Below are 19,375 nucleotides of genomic sequence, written 5' to 3' on the forward strand. Positions count from 1 at the left end.
TTGACTCCTGAAAGCTTGCATATTTTAATTGATTTATTTGGCAAAGATGATAGTAGTCAAAAAGCACAATGGTTAATAATGTTACATTAATTAAAGTAGTTATTGTAATTTTGTGTTGGATCATGAAAGGATATTTTCTTCAAAGTTTGAGAAGTGATAGTCAGAGGTTTACCTCAGGCGACCTTAACTGGGATGTATTATTGATATAAAAAAAAGCTATGTGAAACATTAGATTTACAAAAATAAACCAAAGAATTATAACTATCATGATTGTAAACAAAGTTCAGAATGACCCTTTGAAGCTACTAGCTACTGTTCTGCTAAGCCAATCAGATTCTCTTTAGATGTAGTTGGTCCCCTTTAGAATAATGATTTTTCCATTTGTTTGGAAAGTCATTCCAAACAAAAGTTATCTAAAGATAAAGTAACATCATATTAGCAACTGATCTGAGTTGGTTTATTTTGACTGTCAATTTCTAATGTTTTCTTATTTTTAATCAATTAGTTTTGTGTAGTTGTTTGTGATATGGCTGCAGCATAGCATTTGCACTTTCATATAAGTTTGGCAACAGTAAAGCACACGGGACGGGTTCATGAAGTAGACCACAACCTACTGGAGCGGCCGCATTTTGTTATCAAAGACCTTCAGTGATGATCTTGAGCCATGATCAATAAAAAGTTTGCTTTTTATGTCATAGTAAAGTCATGTAGGAGACAAAATGTGGGGAAGAAGTATGGGCGGTTCTAGATGGGGGGCCAACGGAGGCCGGTGCCCCTATTATGGGCCCGGCACTGGAGAGATAACACCAAATTAATTTCTTATGATGAAAAGACAACGCTTTTAAGTAATATCAATGTTTCAGCTTCACTGTAGCAGTTCAATAACATACCAGGAACACTTTTCTTAACCTTTGAAACAGTAATAATAACCAAGTCACTGTAACAAAGACAACTGTCACCAAATGGAGCTGAGGCTTTTCTTGCTAATTGTTGGAGACAAATTAATATTTGCAGACCTCATTTTCGCTCACCATTCAGAAACATTAACATTGTACAATTCAAATAACAAATAGAGTAAATAGAAAATATTGACTGGATATCACTGACATTGTTTTGCAGTAGAAAATAAAGTTAAATGAGCCAAATAAACCCGAAAGAATGGATGAAAAAAAGGCCAATTTGTTTATTTCTGGTCACTTTGCTCCAATAGGAAGCCGAAAGGCTAAAACAAGTTTTGAAAAGGTATTTTCTATACAAAGACATTTAAATCACTCCATTAATATACAATTATACTGAATACAGCTGTAAAGTTGAAATTCTTAAAGCCTTTCAGGGGTTTTGACTCTGCACACTGTGCCACCAGCGCTCTCTACTGGAGATTATGGGTTACTGCAAAGTTTTATAATCAACGTCAGTGCCATTAGCCATTCGTCATATTTTCTAGCAGTGCTTTCATTTTGCCCACAATTTAACTGAATATGCAAGTAAAATGAGTAATAGAAGATTAATTTAATTTCACAACATTCTGGGAAACATTTGCTATAATATTTCACTTTAGTTTTTCTATCAGAGTTTGTTTATTTATTTAAATTTTTTTTGCAAAGCAAGCGTTATCCATAAGTACTCTAGTCAAGGGCTTATTAGCCTGGTCTTTTATAGAACTGAAAAACAAATACAGAAAAAAATTATTAAAAACTAGCTGTTATTGAAGACTTAAACATATGTGGTCTCTACTCCAAAATAAATTCAGCAAGACAAAATACATGTAAAAAAAAACCACTGCTTCTTTTACTACTTCATTGAACTATTTTAACCTCTTATTGTGCATTTATATTGCTTTATTATTGAAAATTATGCACAATTTATTTTTTGCAGTTTTTTTTTTTTTTTTTTTGCTTGTGTGGTGTTTTTATGGTTTTCTTGTTTTTATGCACTTTGAAGCCATCACAGAAAATATTTTGTTTTCTACATCAAAGGTCTACAACTTGGTCGTAGAAAGATACAACCTTGCAACTTTTCATGCAGTGAGTCATATATCCCAGATTAAAATAAACTATCTCTGGCACTGATTGGCTTTAAAAACCAATATCTGGACACACAAAAAGACAATTCACTTGCTTACAAAAACTACATTTTATTTCAAATGGAGTCGAAGCAAAACTCTGTGAAAAGGTCAATCACTCTGTCACAGCAAAACAGGCTGACATGAGAGCAATATATTATTTTTCTGAGGAAACGACAACCACAACAGTGGAACAACGGAGGAAGCTGCACAGTAACAATACCAAACAGCCTTAGAAAAAGAAAAAAAGGACCTGCATCCATGGCATGACTCTTTAGCGCTGTGTGTTTGGTTAGGTAGTGAGTTCTGAAGCCAACATGTGCAGCTGCTCCATCCATCTCTGCACAGGTTTCCACATCATCCGTTGATGGGCACAGCATGCCATGGATGGAGCTTCAAGTTAATCCAAAGATATGCAGTTTAGCCCTCCGTTCGGTCCACAGAGGCGCCTCCAAGTAAAACAGAAAAAAAACCAACACAGGTTTCATCGTGTGTCCGAGCAGAAATGTCCAAAGGCACTTCGGACACAGGCAGGGGAGTCCCTGTGAATTCAGCTGCTCCGTCGACTGGCTTCTCATAATTCAAGCTAAATAAGACAAGACAGTATTCTTCATAATTCACAACCTTTTCCATCCATGAAACAAGAGTTCTTATTGGGGATAAAAACTTAACAGTCCTCAAGAAATTATTAAATCGTGGCCCGAGATACCAAACAAGACAAACTATTCCATCTAATGCTTAGGTGCCAGTATATTAGATATTATTTATATAGGGTAAAATAGACGTACACAAATTTTTGACAAAAATATTGAAAAATTGTACAATTTTCTTTCCAATGTTCTTCTTATAACACTCTGTGTTCAACAATTAGAATAGAAAATGTCATATCTGTAGCTACAACTTGTAAAATGGAAGTGTTAATGGCTAATGATACTTGACAGCATCTTAAATTCATATATAGTTTGGCATTTAATATTTTAAGAACATGTTTTTATACAATAAAACAACCAATAAATTAGCTTTCTTTCAAAGAGTTTACATACAGGTACATAAATTCAACAATAGCTGTTATTAGCATAAATTTTGTTAATTTTGAGAGAATTTTGGTGATTACATAATAAAACTCAAACCCAAAGGGACAATACAGTGTATCACCAACAAAACAGATTATCATAATAATGGCTATCACTTTTCTCCCTAAGAGATAAAATGTGCAAGTCTAAGCAACAGAAAGTCAAAACTCTACATGAGGTAAATGGCAACAGGATTCAGAAAAGTTCAGGGACTCAAAAGTTGCATGCACAAACCACTATGTAGAGAGAAAACAACAAAGGACAAATTTAAATGTAGAAACGTGAGGAATGATAGTTCGGCATAGCACAATCCCTTAAAGAAAGCACTGTTCTGGTCAAAAGTTTACATACACACATCATAGCATTAATGTAAAAAAAATTGTCTGCAGGTTGTTGATGATACATTTGAGCCCTTCTTTAAGCAGGGTGAGAAGATGTAACACACTACTGAAATAATTTTTAAATTTAAGAAGATAAAATTCTTTTTAATTCATACAGGCTCAATTATACAAAACCCCCCTCATTGTTATTTGGCTTAGCTTTGCTTTACAGGTTGCACCTGAACCACCAAGTATTGCTAGCTAACAACAAGATTCTGGTCTAATATTCTTGCACTCTCCTTGGCAAAATTTGTAAGGTTCAGTAATTGCCACTGGTTTCCCAATACAAATCTGGCTTTTAAAAAACAGACTAGAAATATTAGGAACATTTTAAGAGTTGAGGTCAGGGTGGGAATTCAGTGGTCGCAATAAATGTATAACTTGTGAACCCAATTTTCCAAAAATCTCTGAAATTGTGTATTGTTTAATTATTAAACCCTGGAGAGAGAGAGAGAAAAAGAACAGTTTAAATGAAGCTTAGAAACCTCAAATAACACGACATTCATGCCGACAAAGAATGTATGTAAACTACTGACCGGAACTTTATGAGACAACCCAGTGTGCACCCAGTAAGCACGAAAAACATTAACACATCTTCGGAAATAGGTCAGTGCATAAATGTACATTTAAAATAAAAACAACAAAAAATTAAGAAACATGCCTAAAGCTAGAGCTTACCTGCAAAACTATGAAGCTGATGTGGCATAAGAACACACAGGTGAACTGGTACAGTCAGAGAAAGCAGGGAAGTCTGGAAGTCATTCAACTCCTTGAATTATCTCCTCTATCATCCCTCAGATGATTCAACTTTAACACAGACTGACCAAATTTAAAGCGAGTTGCTAACAAAAACTCATAGTCACCACTTTTGAAATGTGTTTTTGTTTTGTTTTTGCTTAGCATGAAGTTGACCTACACTACTATTGTTCTAAATGTATAAGGACAAATATCATATCCCAACCTGCTCCATGTCTGATGCTGAAGTTATTAAACTGGGGCCTTCTTTGCAAACTGTCCCTTTAAGACACATATGGTCTGAAAATGTGGTGTATACTCTCATTAACCCCATAAAATACAGCATATATAGATCAATGTAGAAGAGAAGAGCTTTACAGGGCTGCTTTTTTGAATTATGTTCTGATACTGACAAGAGAAACCCTCCAAGCATCCATATAAGAGTTGACTCTAAAAAAGGTAGATGTTACAGAAGTTGGCCTGCGATGGAGCGCTCCAATGCTTTACAGAGAGGGACCAGGCTGTCTTCCTCATGTCCTATTTTTTAGTATTCAAACAGTAGCAACATATCAGTTCAGTGTGTTTTTATTTTATTTTTTTTTTTTGCATTTTCATACCTAAATCTTTTTCCAACTGTGATGGAGGAATAAAAAGTTGGTAATTCAACTTTTTGTCTCAACTTGTTAAAACTTTTATCTAGTAAGAAATTGCTGCAAGGCTCAAGAGGAACATCCTCCGTCTGAGGAGGGAAAGTGTCCCAGATGGTCACCGCTCCTGATCTTGGGAGAGCAGTCGCCAAGAAACTATAAAGCTTATGACAAAAGGGGTTAACTAATAATTTAAAGTCTCTACATAAAAAAAAAAAAAATTATAAATGCTGCTTTTTGGAGTTAGCATTCCTGTCACCAAGAAACTTGATTACTCAAATGTTTCCCCACAGCAGCTGTAATACGGGTTTTATAAAGACCAGTGCATCTCTTCAAAGTCTACAGCTTCTCCCAAGTTTGTGTCGGTCTCCAGCAGGCTCATGATCACTGCCATGGCCGCTTCGTCGGTGCTGAAACTATTCAGGCTGGGTCCGACAACACTGTCCAAATCCAGCTGGGAATTCTCCCCTGAAGCAAAGGGAAAAAGTAAACACACATTTAGGCTGAATCATCTTGCACTCCTCACCTCTTCCTTAACCCTAAGTTTTGAAGGAGTAGGGGGTCCCAATTGTTTCTGAGAAGTAGTTGGCTAACTAAGAGATTATGGATCTTAGAAAGAGAAACTTTTCAGAGGCTCACTAGGAAACAAAGTGAGCCTCTGAAAAGTCCAATAATATCTTATGAAGTCCAATATTTCATAAGATATTATGTTTCAAGTACCAAGAAAGCACATTGTGTCTGTAAATAAAGTTTTGGCAGACAAAACTGTCAAAAGACAAACTTCTACTGCCATCTAAGGTTCCTACTTTATGCATGCTTCTAGCTGCAAATGCTTAAGCTCACAGAGAAGAGTGGGACAATTGTGACTGTGGAAAAAGCAGACAAGAGTTTGGAAAATGTTGAAATCAACATAGTTATTACAATATTCAGCAAAGCTTTATTACATGCTTTTTGCTGCCTTAAAGATTGCTGTAGTTACTGAAAGTCTGCTGCTTTGGAGCACAGAAGTATTTATTTTTTTAGTTCATTGTCAACCTGTTACTGAAAATACTGTTATGTCAAAATTGAACTTGTTACCAAGGGACATTTTCTTAAGAAGTATAAAAATATATAATGCGGGATTGATAATTGCTTACAGCACAGTACGTCATTTATTTACATGTTAAAAACGAGTTTGAACTGATTTTATTTATTGGAAGAGAATCCCATTTCACAGTGGAGTATTTTCACCACCTCATGAATTAAGGGCAAAGCAACAATGGGAGGGAGGAAGCATGGAAGTATGTGATTCAGCCTTATACTGTAATGAAGGAGAAGTAAATAGGTTTTAAGATTATTAAGAGGTTCGGATAGAGTACCCATCAGCGAGTCTCCGCCTGGGAATGAAGCCCCTTGAGGTTCACCCTCTGAGCTCGACTTTCCTGGGATCTCCATGTCAGAAGTTTCTCCGTTTGGCACCTGGAGAGGAAAAAGAGAAGCAGTTTAGAGGCAGTATGCATAAAAGGAAGCACTAACAAAGATCTATTCTTTTGAGGTGATTTTAAAACTCCAAACAATTTGAGATGAATATTCTAAGCAATAACAGACACTATTTTAATGTTTTAAAACAAAAAGAGTTGTAAGAAACAGACTGAACGCACTTAAAACACCAACACAGGAGTCATTTTTTTCCTCCTGTATTGAGAAACATCTTTGTTATGTAAACGGTTCATAGAAACATTTCTAAAGCCCATATCTACATATGAAACCATTTAAAATTTGTTTTCTGGACAGGATTTATGTAACAGAAACTTACACTGTTGGTGACCTGATTGAGTGTTTGGGGAGATTTATCCTGTGCCAGACTGAATGGACTGGCGTTCCCACTAGAAGGTGATGAATTCAGCCTGAACAGATCAACACAGACCTAATCAATAATGCATTAAACAGCATAGCAGGAAAAACAGCTGCTTAAGAAGATGGATGAAAAGAAAAAAAAAACATGGGAAGATTTAGGTTAGAATTAAGCCATGAGAGAAAATTAGAACATCCCATTACATATTCAGTTCTTTTATAAGAAAAAAGTTTAACATAACAGATTTCTAGTCATTTTTTAAATTCCCTCACTTTAAGTTTGATGTTTATCTGAGAGAGCAAATGTTTCCTGCTTGAACACCGACCACAAGAGTTAAATTTTTTTGAGTTTCTTCCTGATTGTGGAGAGGCACTTTCACTTCCACTGCAGTAAGAACCTGCTGCAGGCGCCAAGAGAACATTTAAGGATTTTTGGAGCCTTTTTGTGGCATCCTGCGGCCTGCTTTCAGGTTACAGTCATTTGCATGGCCAAAGCTGAGCATGTTGGTAGCAGTTTCTAAAGTTCTCCAATGGCAGGTTATTTTCCATAAAATCCACAAGGAATTTTTGAGACCATTTTTCCAGAGGCCTCAGGTCAGAAATGTGGAATATTTTCCATATTTGATTGGATTTTTTTCTAAAACAGTGGAAATATCTGACTCATATTAAAGAAAGTATTTTAAAATATTCAGTTATTATTTATCTACCCGATTTGAAAATTAACATAGGATATCCTTATGTCTGTTTTATAGCATAAGGTGTCTAATTTTTTCTCATGACCCTAAAAATTAAATTTTTGTTGTGATGCCGTACTTGTTGAAATCCAGCAGCTCATTAGCAATCTGTGTACCAATACTTCCGGCGTATATCATAGTTCCAGATGCAGAGGAGATGCCTGGTATAACTGGAAGGGACTTCTTGCAGTCTGTCAGAATATAAGTAAGATTAGGATTCAAAAATACGTATTTTTATATGCAAAGGGCAGGTTTATTTTTATAATTCTGTTTAAAGCAACAAAACTTAATTAATCAGACAAACAAATGTTTCTAAAATTATCCAAACACACCAACGAAAGTTTTTTGTCCAGCGTCACACTGAATAAATGCATTTCAAAGAGCCTTGAGGTGGTTTCTGCTGCTTTAGAAGTTGGTTTTATTGCTTTGTTTTTAAGAATCAAGGCATCCGCTCAACTTGAATTTAATGTTGTGTACAGACCAAGCAGTTAGTAAATGGCCCTTTTGTTAAATTTTCAATGTGTGCCTTCAGTTAAGTTGTAGAATAAAACCCAAAATGCTAAAAGGTGAAGGATAAAATCAACACGTGATGTGGAAACTCAAATGTCAATTTAAATGTAAGAAAAAAACAAAGTCTAAAACAATCTTTTTTTTTTTAATTAGCAATTTGCTGTTTTCCTTTTGGCTTTTAGATATTATCAAAGCCAAATCCATACTTTTCAGGACTCACAAGAGTCACAATAATTGCAATAAGTAGAAATATATGTATGGTTTTTCTAGAAATTAACTCTAGTATTATTACACAACTTTCAAGCACAACATATAATGTGGCTGAACTGCATTAATTAACAACATTGTTTAGTTTTCCACTTAAAACAAACTAATTGAGCCCATCTTTCAGTGCTCACCAGTTTCTTAAACAACATGCTCAAAGGGACCTACAAACATTTCTAGGTCAGACTTGGTTTACTGACTTCAACGGAAAAACACACGTCATTCACTAAAAACACCGACATGCTCAGCTGCATGGAAGATCATAGAAGATGCTGCATGCAAGAATGAAAGCTGCACACAGATGTAAATCAGTGGTTGTTATGCTCTGACCTTCTGAAGCCTTGGAATTGCCCGACTGTTCAGACTTGTGTCCAGGCCGCGCTGTTCGACTGTTGTCATACCTTATCAGAGGAGGAGAGAACAGGAAGCAGATGGTTTTCTGAGCAGCCTTGTGCAGATATAGTCAGATAAAGCATAAAATGCTGCAGGCATATACTTACGATATTACTGTGTTGGTTGACACTATGTATTCGACTTCTTTGTTCCAAGGATTGACAAAACTAAACCACTGACTTTGCAGAGTGACAAAAGAGCCGTATTTTGTTTTGAATTTATAGCAGTTTGTCTCTATTTTCTCCCGACTTCGCAAGACTGTAAAGAGGTGACAAGAAGAAAAAAATGCAAATTAAACAACATATTAGACAAAACATACTGTGTGCAAAATTACCAGTTGGAGCAATGAGAAATTTGCAGCTCGATATGCATCGCAGCAATGTTGAAGCTGGTGTATTTTATGCAGCAGGGACTTTAGAAAGGCTTAAAGAAAACTAACCAAGACAGGTAGGTTACCTTTTCGATGTCGATCGGCTAAATGCAGCAAGTCATCTTGATGGAAGTACTCGTAGCACGACGTTCCCAGCAATTCTTGGGGAAGATAACCCAGAATGGTTGTTGCTCTGTTGGAGGAAAAAAGTTCAAAGACAATGAAAAGCTGCAGAGGGAGTGGAATTTATAATGTGTTAAGACATAAATCCCCACCCTCCTCCACTAATGCTTTAAGTTACACGTTTTTCAACCGCTTTATAAACACCATGATGTTAAACAGTGCAGGTCTGTTTCTTTTATATATGAAAATTAAGTAATAAAATGTAATTGTAGCCAGCTATGGTCCGTCTATAGACAAGCTACATCATCCTCTAGGACATCTTACCCTCCTGCAACAGGAAATTAAATTTACCTTTGATCAACAAAGGTGAATTTTCCATCCATGGCGTAGCGTGTAACAAACTCGGTGGGTTTAACTCGGACTTCCCCGTTAACTTGCGGAGCTGAGTGTGAATGGACGCGTCCCACCGCCACCAGACAGCTAAAATAGGAGCTGTCCTGCTTGTCTCCTTCTCCTTCCCCCTCTGCTCCCATCTGACTGGTAGGCCAACTGCGCATATAGCCAGTGCAGTGGACTGTGCAGTATTTCTGTGACTCTTAAAAAAATATAAAAATATGCATTTAATACCATAAACAATATGCACAAAATAAAATCCACATTTGGGGGTCATTTGTGGAAACTGCCAAGCAATTTGTGATCACCTTTCTTTTTAGAGGTGTTTGCCTGGGTTTCCTTTTCTTCAATTTTCACAGGTATTTTGTTGTACTTCATGCGACAAAAGAAAGAGCGCCGAGCGCCTGAGCACAACCGTGACGCACCGATGGGAAGGTCAGCCTGAACCTGCAGACCAGCTGCAGATACTCAGAGTGTTAAACGCACTGCGGTGAATTAAATCTATTGACCTCTCACACAAAGACAAAAATAAAACGCCTTACTTTTAGCATCTATTAGTCGCTCACGAGGGTGCAATTCAGAAGCAGACAGTTGCTCCTTCACTTTTCCCATGTCCTTGGGGTGTATGTAGTCAAACAAGCTCTGTCCAATCAGCTCCGCCTAAAGTAAAAAACACAGGACACCGCATACTTAAACAAGGCTTCCATGTGGATGAAACAACCAACAAAAATACCTAATTTAAACCGAGCCAACAACTAGTTTCGAAGGGTATTTTTACTGAGGACTTTTGTCCCAGGAGCACACCAGACAGGGTGCAAAGATAGAAATAAGTCAGATTCAGATCTTAAAGACACATTATTAATGTTGAAGTAATCATAATTCTTGAACTTTTAACATTTTGTCACATTACAATCACAAAGTCTAATATTTTTAATGGGATTTTATGGCAACACAAAAGTAGAGCATAATCGTTAAGTAAGTATAAGGAAGGTCATACAAGTTTGAAAACTGAGACTGGCATCTTTATTTAGATAAATTTAAAAACCAATAAAAAATAGACAATTTAGTAAACAAAATCTAGCTGTGTGCCATTTAAATTCAGTCAAATTTAGGCTGATCTGTGAAGGAATCAAAATACACAACCACAAAGACCCAGGGACACAGAAACTCTCTGAACATGTGGAAGAACCAAAATGAAACTTTACAATCTCAATACAAAATACTACATGTGGTAGAAAACCATCATAGAAAATCCTGGAATATAAACAGTGTAAGATGGAAGAGGCAGCAAAAATATTAGGGTTGCCTTCTTCTGCAGGGAATGAGAGGCTGGTCGGAGTTAAAGACCTGAAATATGGAGCAAAACATGTCACACATTTGAAAGTGTAACAGAAGCTGTGGCTTTTGGACTTGTTGCTGTAACTACAAACCACCTGTTACCTGTTACCTGATTGTTATTTTCCTCATCACAATTATGCACCACTATTGTGTTGGTCGACCACATAAAACCCATTCACGTTTGTGGTTGTAACAGGATAAAACAGGGAAAAGTTCAGTGGGTATGAAAACACAAGATACAGCAAGTTAGCAGAAATATGACAGATTAAGATCTTAATATGGCCAAACTCCAAACAGAAATGTCCATTTATAATAGCAGTACAAACATAACTATCAAGCACATATATATTGAATGAATGTTTTAGTTTTAACTAGCAGGTCTACAGCAAGGAAAATGCTCTCTTTTAAAGTCACCAGCACCTCATAGATTCCCATCTATCCACTATGCAGACTTCATAACAAAAACCCATCTAGTGTGTCTGGTGTTTTTACATAAAGCCACAAAAACAGCAGATTATACGACAAATGTAAAAGTGTTACCCGACTATAATTTAATATCTTTGTGACGGACTCTGAGACAAAAACTATTTTCCCGCGATCACAGCCCACTACAAACAGGAACCCATCTGCAGCCTGCACAACAGAGACAAGGAAAGAGCGACAGTCAGGATCTGCTCAAGACAAAAGCACAAAGCCATCAGGCTTTTGTAAAATGCTGTACATTGTAAATGTAACTAATGTGGTTCAAAAATAAAGGAAAACTAATCTAGTCTACTTGATTGCTTTGTAATTGATGGAAAATTCTAATATCCTTAAAACTTTGATCATAAGGTAACACATGCAAACGTGTTTTACTATCTCATGTTGACCTTGAGGACAAGATGTTTAAGCTCTTCATCGGGAAGAAATGACGGTTTGGAGCTCGCTTCAGAAAAGGAGCTCGCTGAACCTGAAATTACAGACAGTTTCACAATGTAAAAGGCTTAAAATTTTAGCAAAAAACAAAAGAAGTTAACAAGACATACATTGTCTCTGTCAGTTAAGTCTAAGTTCGAAGTATTTTGAACTGAGAAAAGTAGGGCTTACCATCTTTGATTACTACAGGTTATGGATGTAATTTGTACCTTTGAGGGATTTGAGGTGCTGCACTGCCATTCTGAGCACCGTGAGTTTGTCCAGTTTACGGGACATGGGGTTACATGTGGGGATCATGGCTGAAAGTTTGTCAATAAGATTGTTCATTTTGTCTCGTCTCCTCTTCTCAATTTGGCTGTGTGGTTCCCTGCAAAAGACATTTAAATAAACATGTCACTGACCTCTGAAAAGTAGCACGGTCTGGATTATTGAACTATAACAGACATTTGTTTAACCTAAGGTTTATTATAAGGTTTTTCTACCTGAAGCATTTAATTTTGACATGCTGGTCCTCTCCGTCTGACCTGTGGAGAGAAAATCACCAAATTCACAAGGATAGATTAAATTTATTCTGACAAAATTTGTACAAAAATATTTGCTTCCCTTTAAAAATGAGCAAAGCACCTGTTTTGGTCATCTTCCATATCTGCATCGCTAATCATAGCCAATTTTGAATCCCTGAGAGGAAATAAACACATAATTTAACAGGGTTTGTTTTTTTTTTTTGGTGTATTTTAATCAGATCAAATGTATGAGGAGTACTAACTGGTTGTCTGTGCTTCCCTTCCGCTTCCTTGGCATGTCCATACTCGAGGACATACCAGATGTTATGGATGGGGTCATCAAGCTGGGCAGAGAGTTGCTCTGTTCTTCCTCAACCAGCACATCATCTGGAACACAGACATCAAATGCTCTGAAACAAATTCTAGATGTTAAGATCATAATTTATCTGCAGCAAGACATGGGCAGTTTATGGTTATTGAGGCACAGCAAAGTTTGATAAAATTCCCCCAAAAGTTCATGTTCCTTTTATTCAAATAGCAAAGAACACAGCTGAGTTTTCTCAGGCTGTGAGGACCATAAACTAACTCCCTCCATAGTTACCGAAACAGAAAATGACAAAATCAGGCTGTTCAAAAGTGATTCAAAAGTGAACCATCACTGATATTGGCATTTCATGAAGTTTTACACCAGGAACATTTTTCCTAAATCTACATTGCTGTAAAAATATATTCTATTTTCATTATAATTGAACATTTTGGATAAAAAAAGTTATTTCAGACAAATATAACCATACTAATTACAATGAGCTGTTTGTAGGACAATAAGCTTCCCAAACCAATCTAGCCCTTTATGAAAATGTACATTTCCATAAACCTAACAACTTGTGCCAACCTTGGCAGCAACAACTGCCATCAAATGATTGCAATAACGAACCATTTATCTTTTACATTGCTGCAGAGGAATTTTGGCCTAATTTTCTTTGCAGAATTGTTTTAACTCAGGGACATTGGAAAGTTTTTATTCCTCATTTCCACAGTCTGCCACGTGCCAGGGTGGTTTGGAACGCTATTTTATGGTCTGGTGTATTCAGGATGTGGCGTTCCTACAAATGCACCAACATGATGCACTAAGACTCAGGCTTGTCACAAAAAGTGAAGTTTTTTTGTTCCCAATAAATGGACTGTGTTGTCTGAGGCCAGTAGCTGCATCGCAATTGTACCGTACTATTATCTGAAGGCATACAGCTAAAGGAAGCCCCGGAATGGTGCGGTATGGGTTGTTCAAAAGCGACCGTGTGTAATGAAGCATTTAAATCCCAAACTGCTGACAGTGGCTCTCAAAAATAAGCTCAATTCTTCATATTTCCACATCTGGTCTGGTATGCCATGAGCTGTAAGGCTTCTGAAAAAATATGTGGGAGAAAAACTCAGGAGAATGACTGGAAACAGACTGGTTTTTATTGATTACACCTATTTTTAACCATGAGCTACAAACACTGTGACCCAAATAGCCTTTAACAGATCAGCAGTGACCCGACTTCTAATCCGCCTCACTCTGCCAAGTTCTGCCAGATTAAAAGTTTGAAAAGAAGCTAAATGAAGATCAGACTGTACAAACATTCTTCCAATAAATCTTACAACCTTTCTCTCCGGCTCAACTGTTTACTTCTAAGCTCATTCAATAAATGTTTGACTTGAGTATTGGCTGCACCTTTACGACCCACAGCATGACGATCTGCTGCTTGATGAAAGTCTAATTTCATTATCTAATTTAAAGCAACAGAACCTACATTTAAATCTTCAAAGTGTTAAGATACTCTCATACATTAATATTTCAAAAACAAGAATGCAAATACATGAAAAAAGGAGATTGCAAATTATTGTGACTCAAAGATCTTAACTGAATTTAAATAACTGAAGAAAAGAAGTCCTTGCATGCAGGACTAAAATGGCATTCTGCAGTCTTTTCTCGCCATAGAAATAGAGTTTTGTCCATCCCTCTTTTCAGCATCTATTAAGGCCCCAAAACTCTGAAATATTTTATTTTGATTGCCTCAAATAGACTGATTGTGCCAAAGGTGGCGTGCCCAACCTTGAAGGATGATCCCAAGGTGTGAAAGGATCCATGAAACAAATGCCAAGAACCCTATTCAGTTATGGACACACCCTTTTATTCATTTTGAGCAAACAGACATGGCCAAACCTCTAACTGCACACTCAACCCTTTTCATTCTGATTAATTCATACATACCAGGACAGGTGAATGCATGGCAGCTCCTCAGTGAGCATTCTTGGGTTAAGCTAACGCTAATGTGTTTGTGTCACTCTGTGATTTTATTCATCTGTGCAAAGCAAACCAACATTTCGCTTCCTCCTGTCTTTCTCTCATGCTTGCTTTCAACAATATCTGTGACTTTTAGCATGATGGGATCTGTGTTAATGTGAGCCTCTTCCGCAGAAAGACTATCCAACAGGATATATATATTATTGGCATGTTAAATATGTAGTCATGAAACTTGGAATATATTTGTGATAGATTACTGGATTTATATATCTATATCTATGATACATTGTGCAGCCATCCTGCATGGGTGAATGTCATTTCACCACTTTGCATGTCTTGTACTTCTACAGTATTTTTTGTTCAGTTTTTACATGACATTTTATAAATTTTGTTTTTTAAGAGCCATATTTATACCTCAGGAGGTTTGACTGCAGTTATGGACATCCTTAGCCATAATGTTTATTGCTGAACAAAAAAAAAAAAGATCCTGATGACTTGGTAAGTACTTTTAGTCATTTTTATTATTATTGCTATGAATACAAAATATCATAATAAGTTATAAAGTTTACATCATCTGTCTCTAAAATACAAAAGAAATTATTCTTCTTCAGAGATCAAAAATGGATTTGATAGTTTTATGACAGTCCATGAACATAACTCATAAAAATTCCACTTACCTAAATCCTCCCACCCCCATTCCCTCCAAAAAAGAAAAAAAACAAACAAAAAAAACCCTCCACTTGTTTATACACAGTGGTATGACATAGCATTGTGTGGGTATGAAAAATTGGGTCAAACTGACCCAAAGTCAACAATTTGATCTTTGGATATCATGAGAGCAGTTTTTTTTTTTTTTTTATCTTTTAGCAATAGGTAAACAATGGCTTTTTTCAAGTATTTTTTTGGTTTACTGTTTTATTGCTTTACAGTAAAAAGCTTCTATTTCAGAGATGCAACAACCAGGCCTTTTCTAGCTGAGACTGATTTCTGTTTTTCTTTGAGGTCTGTCCTGCCGGTCCTGATGGACAACAAACGAGTGTAAATGTAAAACAGGAATATTGAGGAAAATGTGTTGCTGGTTCCTTTAGTAGTAACTTACTTCTGTTGAAACGTGTCACTAACCTTTACCTGGTTTTTAGTCAACTAAAAAAAGTGCATCATGGAAATGCTTGATGACATTTTGGAAATTTTTTGGTTTTGATGCTACAAAAGCAGAGATGTCAAACTCCAATGGTAAAATGTCTATGTTTTGCTGCTTTGGGTGTTTCACTCCAGCTCAGCTGCCTCAAATGTCTGAATTACCTAATCAACATTTCATCAGGTAAGCAGAAGCCTGGCAATGAACCATTTATTTCAGATGTTTTGTATCAAAGGCTCTGGCCTTTGAGGCCTGACGCTGGAAGTCCTCAAAGTTAAAGAAAAAGTTCAGGATTTTTGAGGTGGGGTTCTGGTAAATGGTAATAAGCAGTTAATATCCTAACTAATTGTTTTGGCAAGCACTACATTATCACTTTGGTGTAAATATTGCTTGCTTAGACTGTATCACAAATAGATTGACCTTTGAATTTATAGGTTGTAAAGCTTTCTATAATCTCAGTGGCATTTCAGCACAGAGCAACACAACTGACTGATGTATCCATCTTATGTTTTCATTTTCTTTCTTTCATTTGTTTACTTAGTTTGATCACTTTAGGTAAATGTCTCCATAGTTTTTTTTTTTATGTATTTTTAATTTCTGTAAAGCGCTTTGTGTTACAGAACTTTGACTAAATTAAAAGCACTACACTTGCTAACATTGCACAACTTACTGGTCACAAAAGTTACAATGACTTCATCCTAAGTGCTTATTGCAAGGATTCTTCTCTTCATCTCGTAACTTGTGAATAGCTGATATAAGCTGGTAATTAGTCTAACTGATAAAGTTGCCCTGGTATCTGTAGCTTTCTAACTACAGTTAGCAGGTAATTTAGTTGTAAGACCATCACTGTGTCATGTGAAACACTTTACACAGCCAAATTTATCTCTCTTGTAAGCATTGGAAAATTACACTATATTATATTAGGCTTTGTATCAGTGACGTGCGGTCAGGGGAGGTAAGTGAGGCAGAGTCTCATCTGTATCATGGAAAAACTAACTGCACTGTCTGCCATTCTATGAGAGCATGCTCCTCCTGTCTGTAAATATAATGGCTTAAAAACATTTAATGTATGAACTGATTTTCCATAACTTAGCTTATGTATATAATGTACAGTGTTTTTTGTCACCAATTGTGTGTGTAACGTGTTTCATGTGCGAAGAAGCGATCAGAAACGGCGGAGAAGAAATTCGAGGTGAGGCAGGCAGTTCTCTTACATCATGGCAGGGGGCGCTCATGATTCCAGACATTGTGACTGCACAACTGCAGAGTAAGAGACAGTATAGCCATGGAGCTAGCCATACAGTAAAGTCAAGTGCAGCGATATATTTATAGTTTTTTTTTCCCTCTTACCACAGCAATCACTTATTAACAATCGCAAAACAAATATTAAGCCTAAAGCAATACTACTGTATCAGACTGAATGTTCTGCTCTTTGTCTGGGAAATATTTGAGTGTTTTTATTTTGTTTTTTTGTTGTTGTTTTTTTTTTTTTTTTGGGGGGGGGGGGCAGGGCATTGTTGTCAGTTGCTATGGAAACGAGTCTGCGCATAGCAGCGCTGATACAGAGAACGAGTAAGAAGTGGTTTTGAGTTGTACTTTAACGGTTTTTTCATTTGCTGGGGAGCACAGCACGACATTAATAATATCTACGTGTCCAAGTTTGATTGAGTTAACGGAATTATTCTACCGCGACAGCGCGGCTATGTATGTAAAAGAATAGTCTTTTTGCCCTCCAGCGTTGTCCGCATGCGCGAAATTTCCTTATGTAAACAATAACATGCAGGGGGTCTATATTTATAAATCTGATTTTGATTAAGTCAGTTCCTCACTAGCTACGACCCTCACCGCACGTCACTGCTTTTTATATTAGAGTTCTATTCAGCCAGTTGATCGGCAGTGTGCAGCACCAGCAGGGAGCCATCCATCTAATTCGCCAGCGTCCACTTAAAAGAACTTTATATTGTAGAAATGATGTGATGAGAAATTGTAGCAGTTTTAAAACCACAACTTCTTAAAACTGCGGTACACCTTGATATCAATAACCAGCCCAAGCCTGTTACACAGTAATAAATAAAAAGGAAATTTAAAACCCTAAATTTGAAATTGCCTTGCAACGGTTTGTCTGGACGGTCACATATATTTTAGGTAATATATACCTATATTACCTAAGATGAACATGTTACTTTTTATATATTTTTTAAGCATAATCAAAAAATGTGTTCCTTTATTTTCAGTCACGTGTGTTTGTACTCAGTCTGAACTGACCCTAAGGCTGGTTCCAACAGTCCAGTACATCTAGTCCTGAAACTAGAACTGATTTATGTGACACTAAAGGAGGACTGGCTTCTACAGGCAGAGTCTCACTGTGGCAACCTTAAAGCTTAAAACAAATAACCGATTCGGCTCCTCCGTTGTACATATAAAACGCGTAACTACACTGTGTATTAATTAAAACTGATTATATTTGCAAACAAAGTGCTAAATAAATCTACTGTAACGTAATGTAACACGGTGTTCTCAAGAATACTACCTTAAATAAACACATAGAGAGCGATAAACACAGGCCCCGCTGCTGCTAAGCTAGCTTTAGTTGTGATTTACATGTACGGTAATCCTTAATAGGAGCGAATAATTATATTTAACAGACAATAGGTTTTTAATATTTGACTTGTTTAGGTTGCGAAACGGTGGTGGTTTGACAAACAAGGTTGTACAGCTGTTACATAAATGGCGTAGCGTTAGAGGGCGAGCTTGCTCTACTGATCTACTGACCTAGTTTCAGAATAGCGCAAACTCCTCAGTTGAGCGGAGCAACAAACTGACAATAAACACCCCTGGACCTCACCTTGTCAGCCTAAACCTCGATTCAAGGCACCCCCTACTGCCAGCATATGCAAGTATTACCAACGGTGACAACGGTAGTATTGTGTTTCATTTACCTGCCGGTTCGCTTCCCGCTCTGTCACCGCCGGCAGCCGCTGCGTTCTGTGCCGACATGGCTGAAGCAGGAGCCGGTGCGCTGGGGCCCAGGACTCCAATACATGGATGAGCCAGTCGACAACCCCCGATTATGTAGGACAGGGTTGTGTAGGTTCCACTAAATGTTGTAAAGCCGTTTTAATAAATTCTCTACAGGTAGAACTAAAAAGGGAATAAATAAGGATGAGAGGGGTTGGAAACGTGACCAAAATTACCGGCGTGCTGTGCAATGAGAGAAGTGAGAGGGAAACGCGGAAGCAAGAGGACGGTCTCCGCCTACCCGTTCACCGCTGCTGATCCCGTTCTCTTCATGACAGTCAAGAGCTACCCCTTCCGGACTTTGTTAACAGCACGTTAATTAATTAATTAGTTATGCTAGTATGTCTCTGTAAGTTGGAATAACATTCCAATTTGAATATCATTGAAATAAATAAATATACTATGTAAATCTTGCAGCTTTTGCTTATTATGTTAATGTTGATAGTTATGGCGTACATTTATTAATAACGCTAGAATGTTGAAAAAAAAAACCCAAACATATTTAGACAAAAACTTTCATCACATACAGTACACATACTTGTTTGGGGCCAATCAATAATTTGCTTCCATACCCAATTGCAGTAAAAGCACAAGGCATTTATTCAGCTGTAGCTTCAAGTTACTGTCTTGTTGCTTCAATATTTCATAGTATTCTTTCCTCA

General features: G+C 36.9%; 1 protein-coding gene across 3 annotated transcripts; it reads right to left on the reverse strand.

Annotated features, from left to right (window-relative positions):
- Nucleotides 1-2,118: 2,118 nt before the first annotated feature.
- On the reverse strand, nt 2,119-19,032 carry arntl2 (aryl hydrocarbon receptor nuclear translocator-like 2). 3 transcript variants are annotated; one of them, XM_044124573.1, is made up of 17 exons: nt 18,635-19,032; nt 12,537-12,660; nt 12,395-12,448; nt 12,253-12,294; nt 11,980-12,137; nt 11,725-11,804; nt 11,396-11,488; nt 10,060-10,177; nt 9,826-9,975; nt 9,476-9,719; nt 9,088-9,194; nt 8,739-8,889; nt 8,569-8,639; nt 7,544-7,655; nt 6,693-6,783; nt 6,256-6,355; nt 2,119-5,365 (listed from the first exon to the last, which is right to left on the reverse strand). In XM_044124573.1, exons 1-17 carry the CDS (start codon nt 18,690-18,692, stop codon nt 5,208-5,210), a joined length of 1,911 nt encoding a protein of 636 aa, XP_043980508.1. In that variant the 5' UTR covers nt 18,693-19,032; the 3' UTR covers nt 2,119-5,207. The 3 variants fall into 3 exon arrangements, with proteins under 3 accessions (XP_043980508.1, XP_043980509.1, XP_043980510.1); XM_044124574.1 differs by lacking the exon at nt 11,396-11,488 and having other exon boundaries at nt 18,635-19,031; XM_044124575.1 differs by lacking the exons at nt 12,537-12,660; nt 18,635-19,032 and having other exon boundaries at nt 12,374-12,448.
- Between the last annotated feature and the right edge of the window lie 343 nt (nt 19,033-19,375).

This window comes from Gambusia affinis, linkage group LG08 (genome assembly GCF_019740435.1).
Source record: "Gambusia affinis linkage group LG08, SWU_Gaff_1.0, whole genome shotgun sequence".
Classification (NCBI taxonomy): domain Eukaryota; kingdom Metazoa; phylum Chordata; class Actinopteri; order Cyprinodontiformes; family Poeciliidae; genus Gambusia; species Gambusia affinis.

What these genes read in the sequence shown, in the direction of transcription:
- arntl2 (XM_044124573.1), bottom strand. Translation starts at nt 18,692, where the DNA reads ATGTCGGCACAGAACGCAGCGGCTGCCGGCGGTGACAGAGCGGGAAGC. An exon ending in GCGACTAATAGATGCTAAAA is followed by an intron (nt 9,976 to 10,059) that starts GTAAGGCGTTTT and finishes GAGTATCTGCAG; the next exon opens with CTGGTCTGCAGGTTCAGGCT. An exon ending in CAATTCCAAGGCTTCAGAAG is followed by an intron (nt 7,656 to 8,568) that starts GTCAGAGCATAA and finishes ATATTCTGACAG; the next exon opens with ACTGCAAGAAGTCCCTTCCA.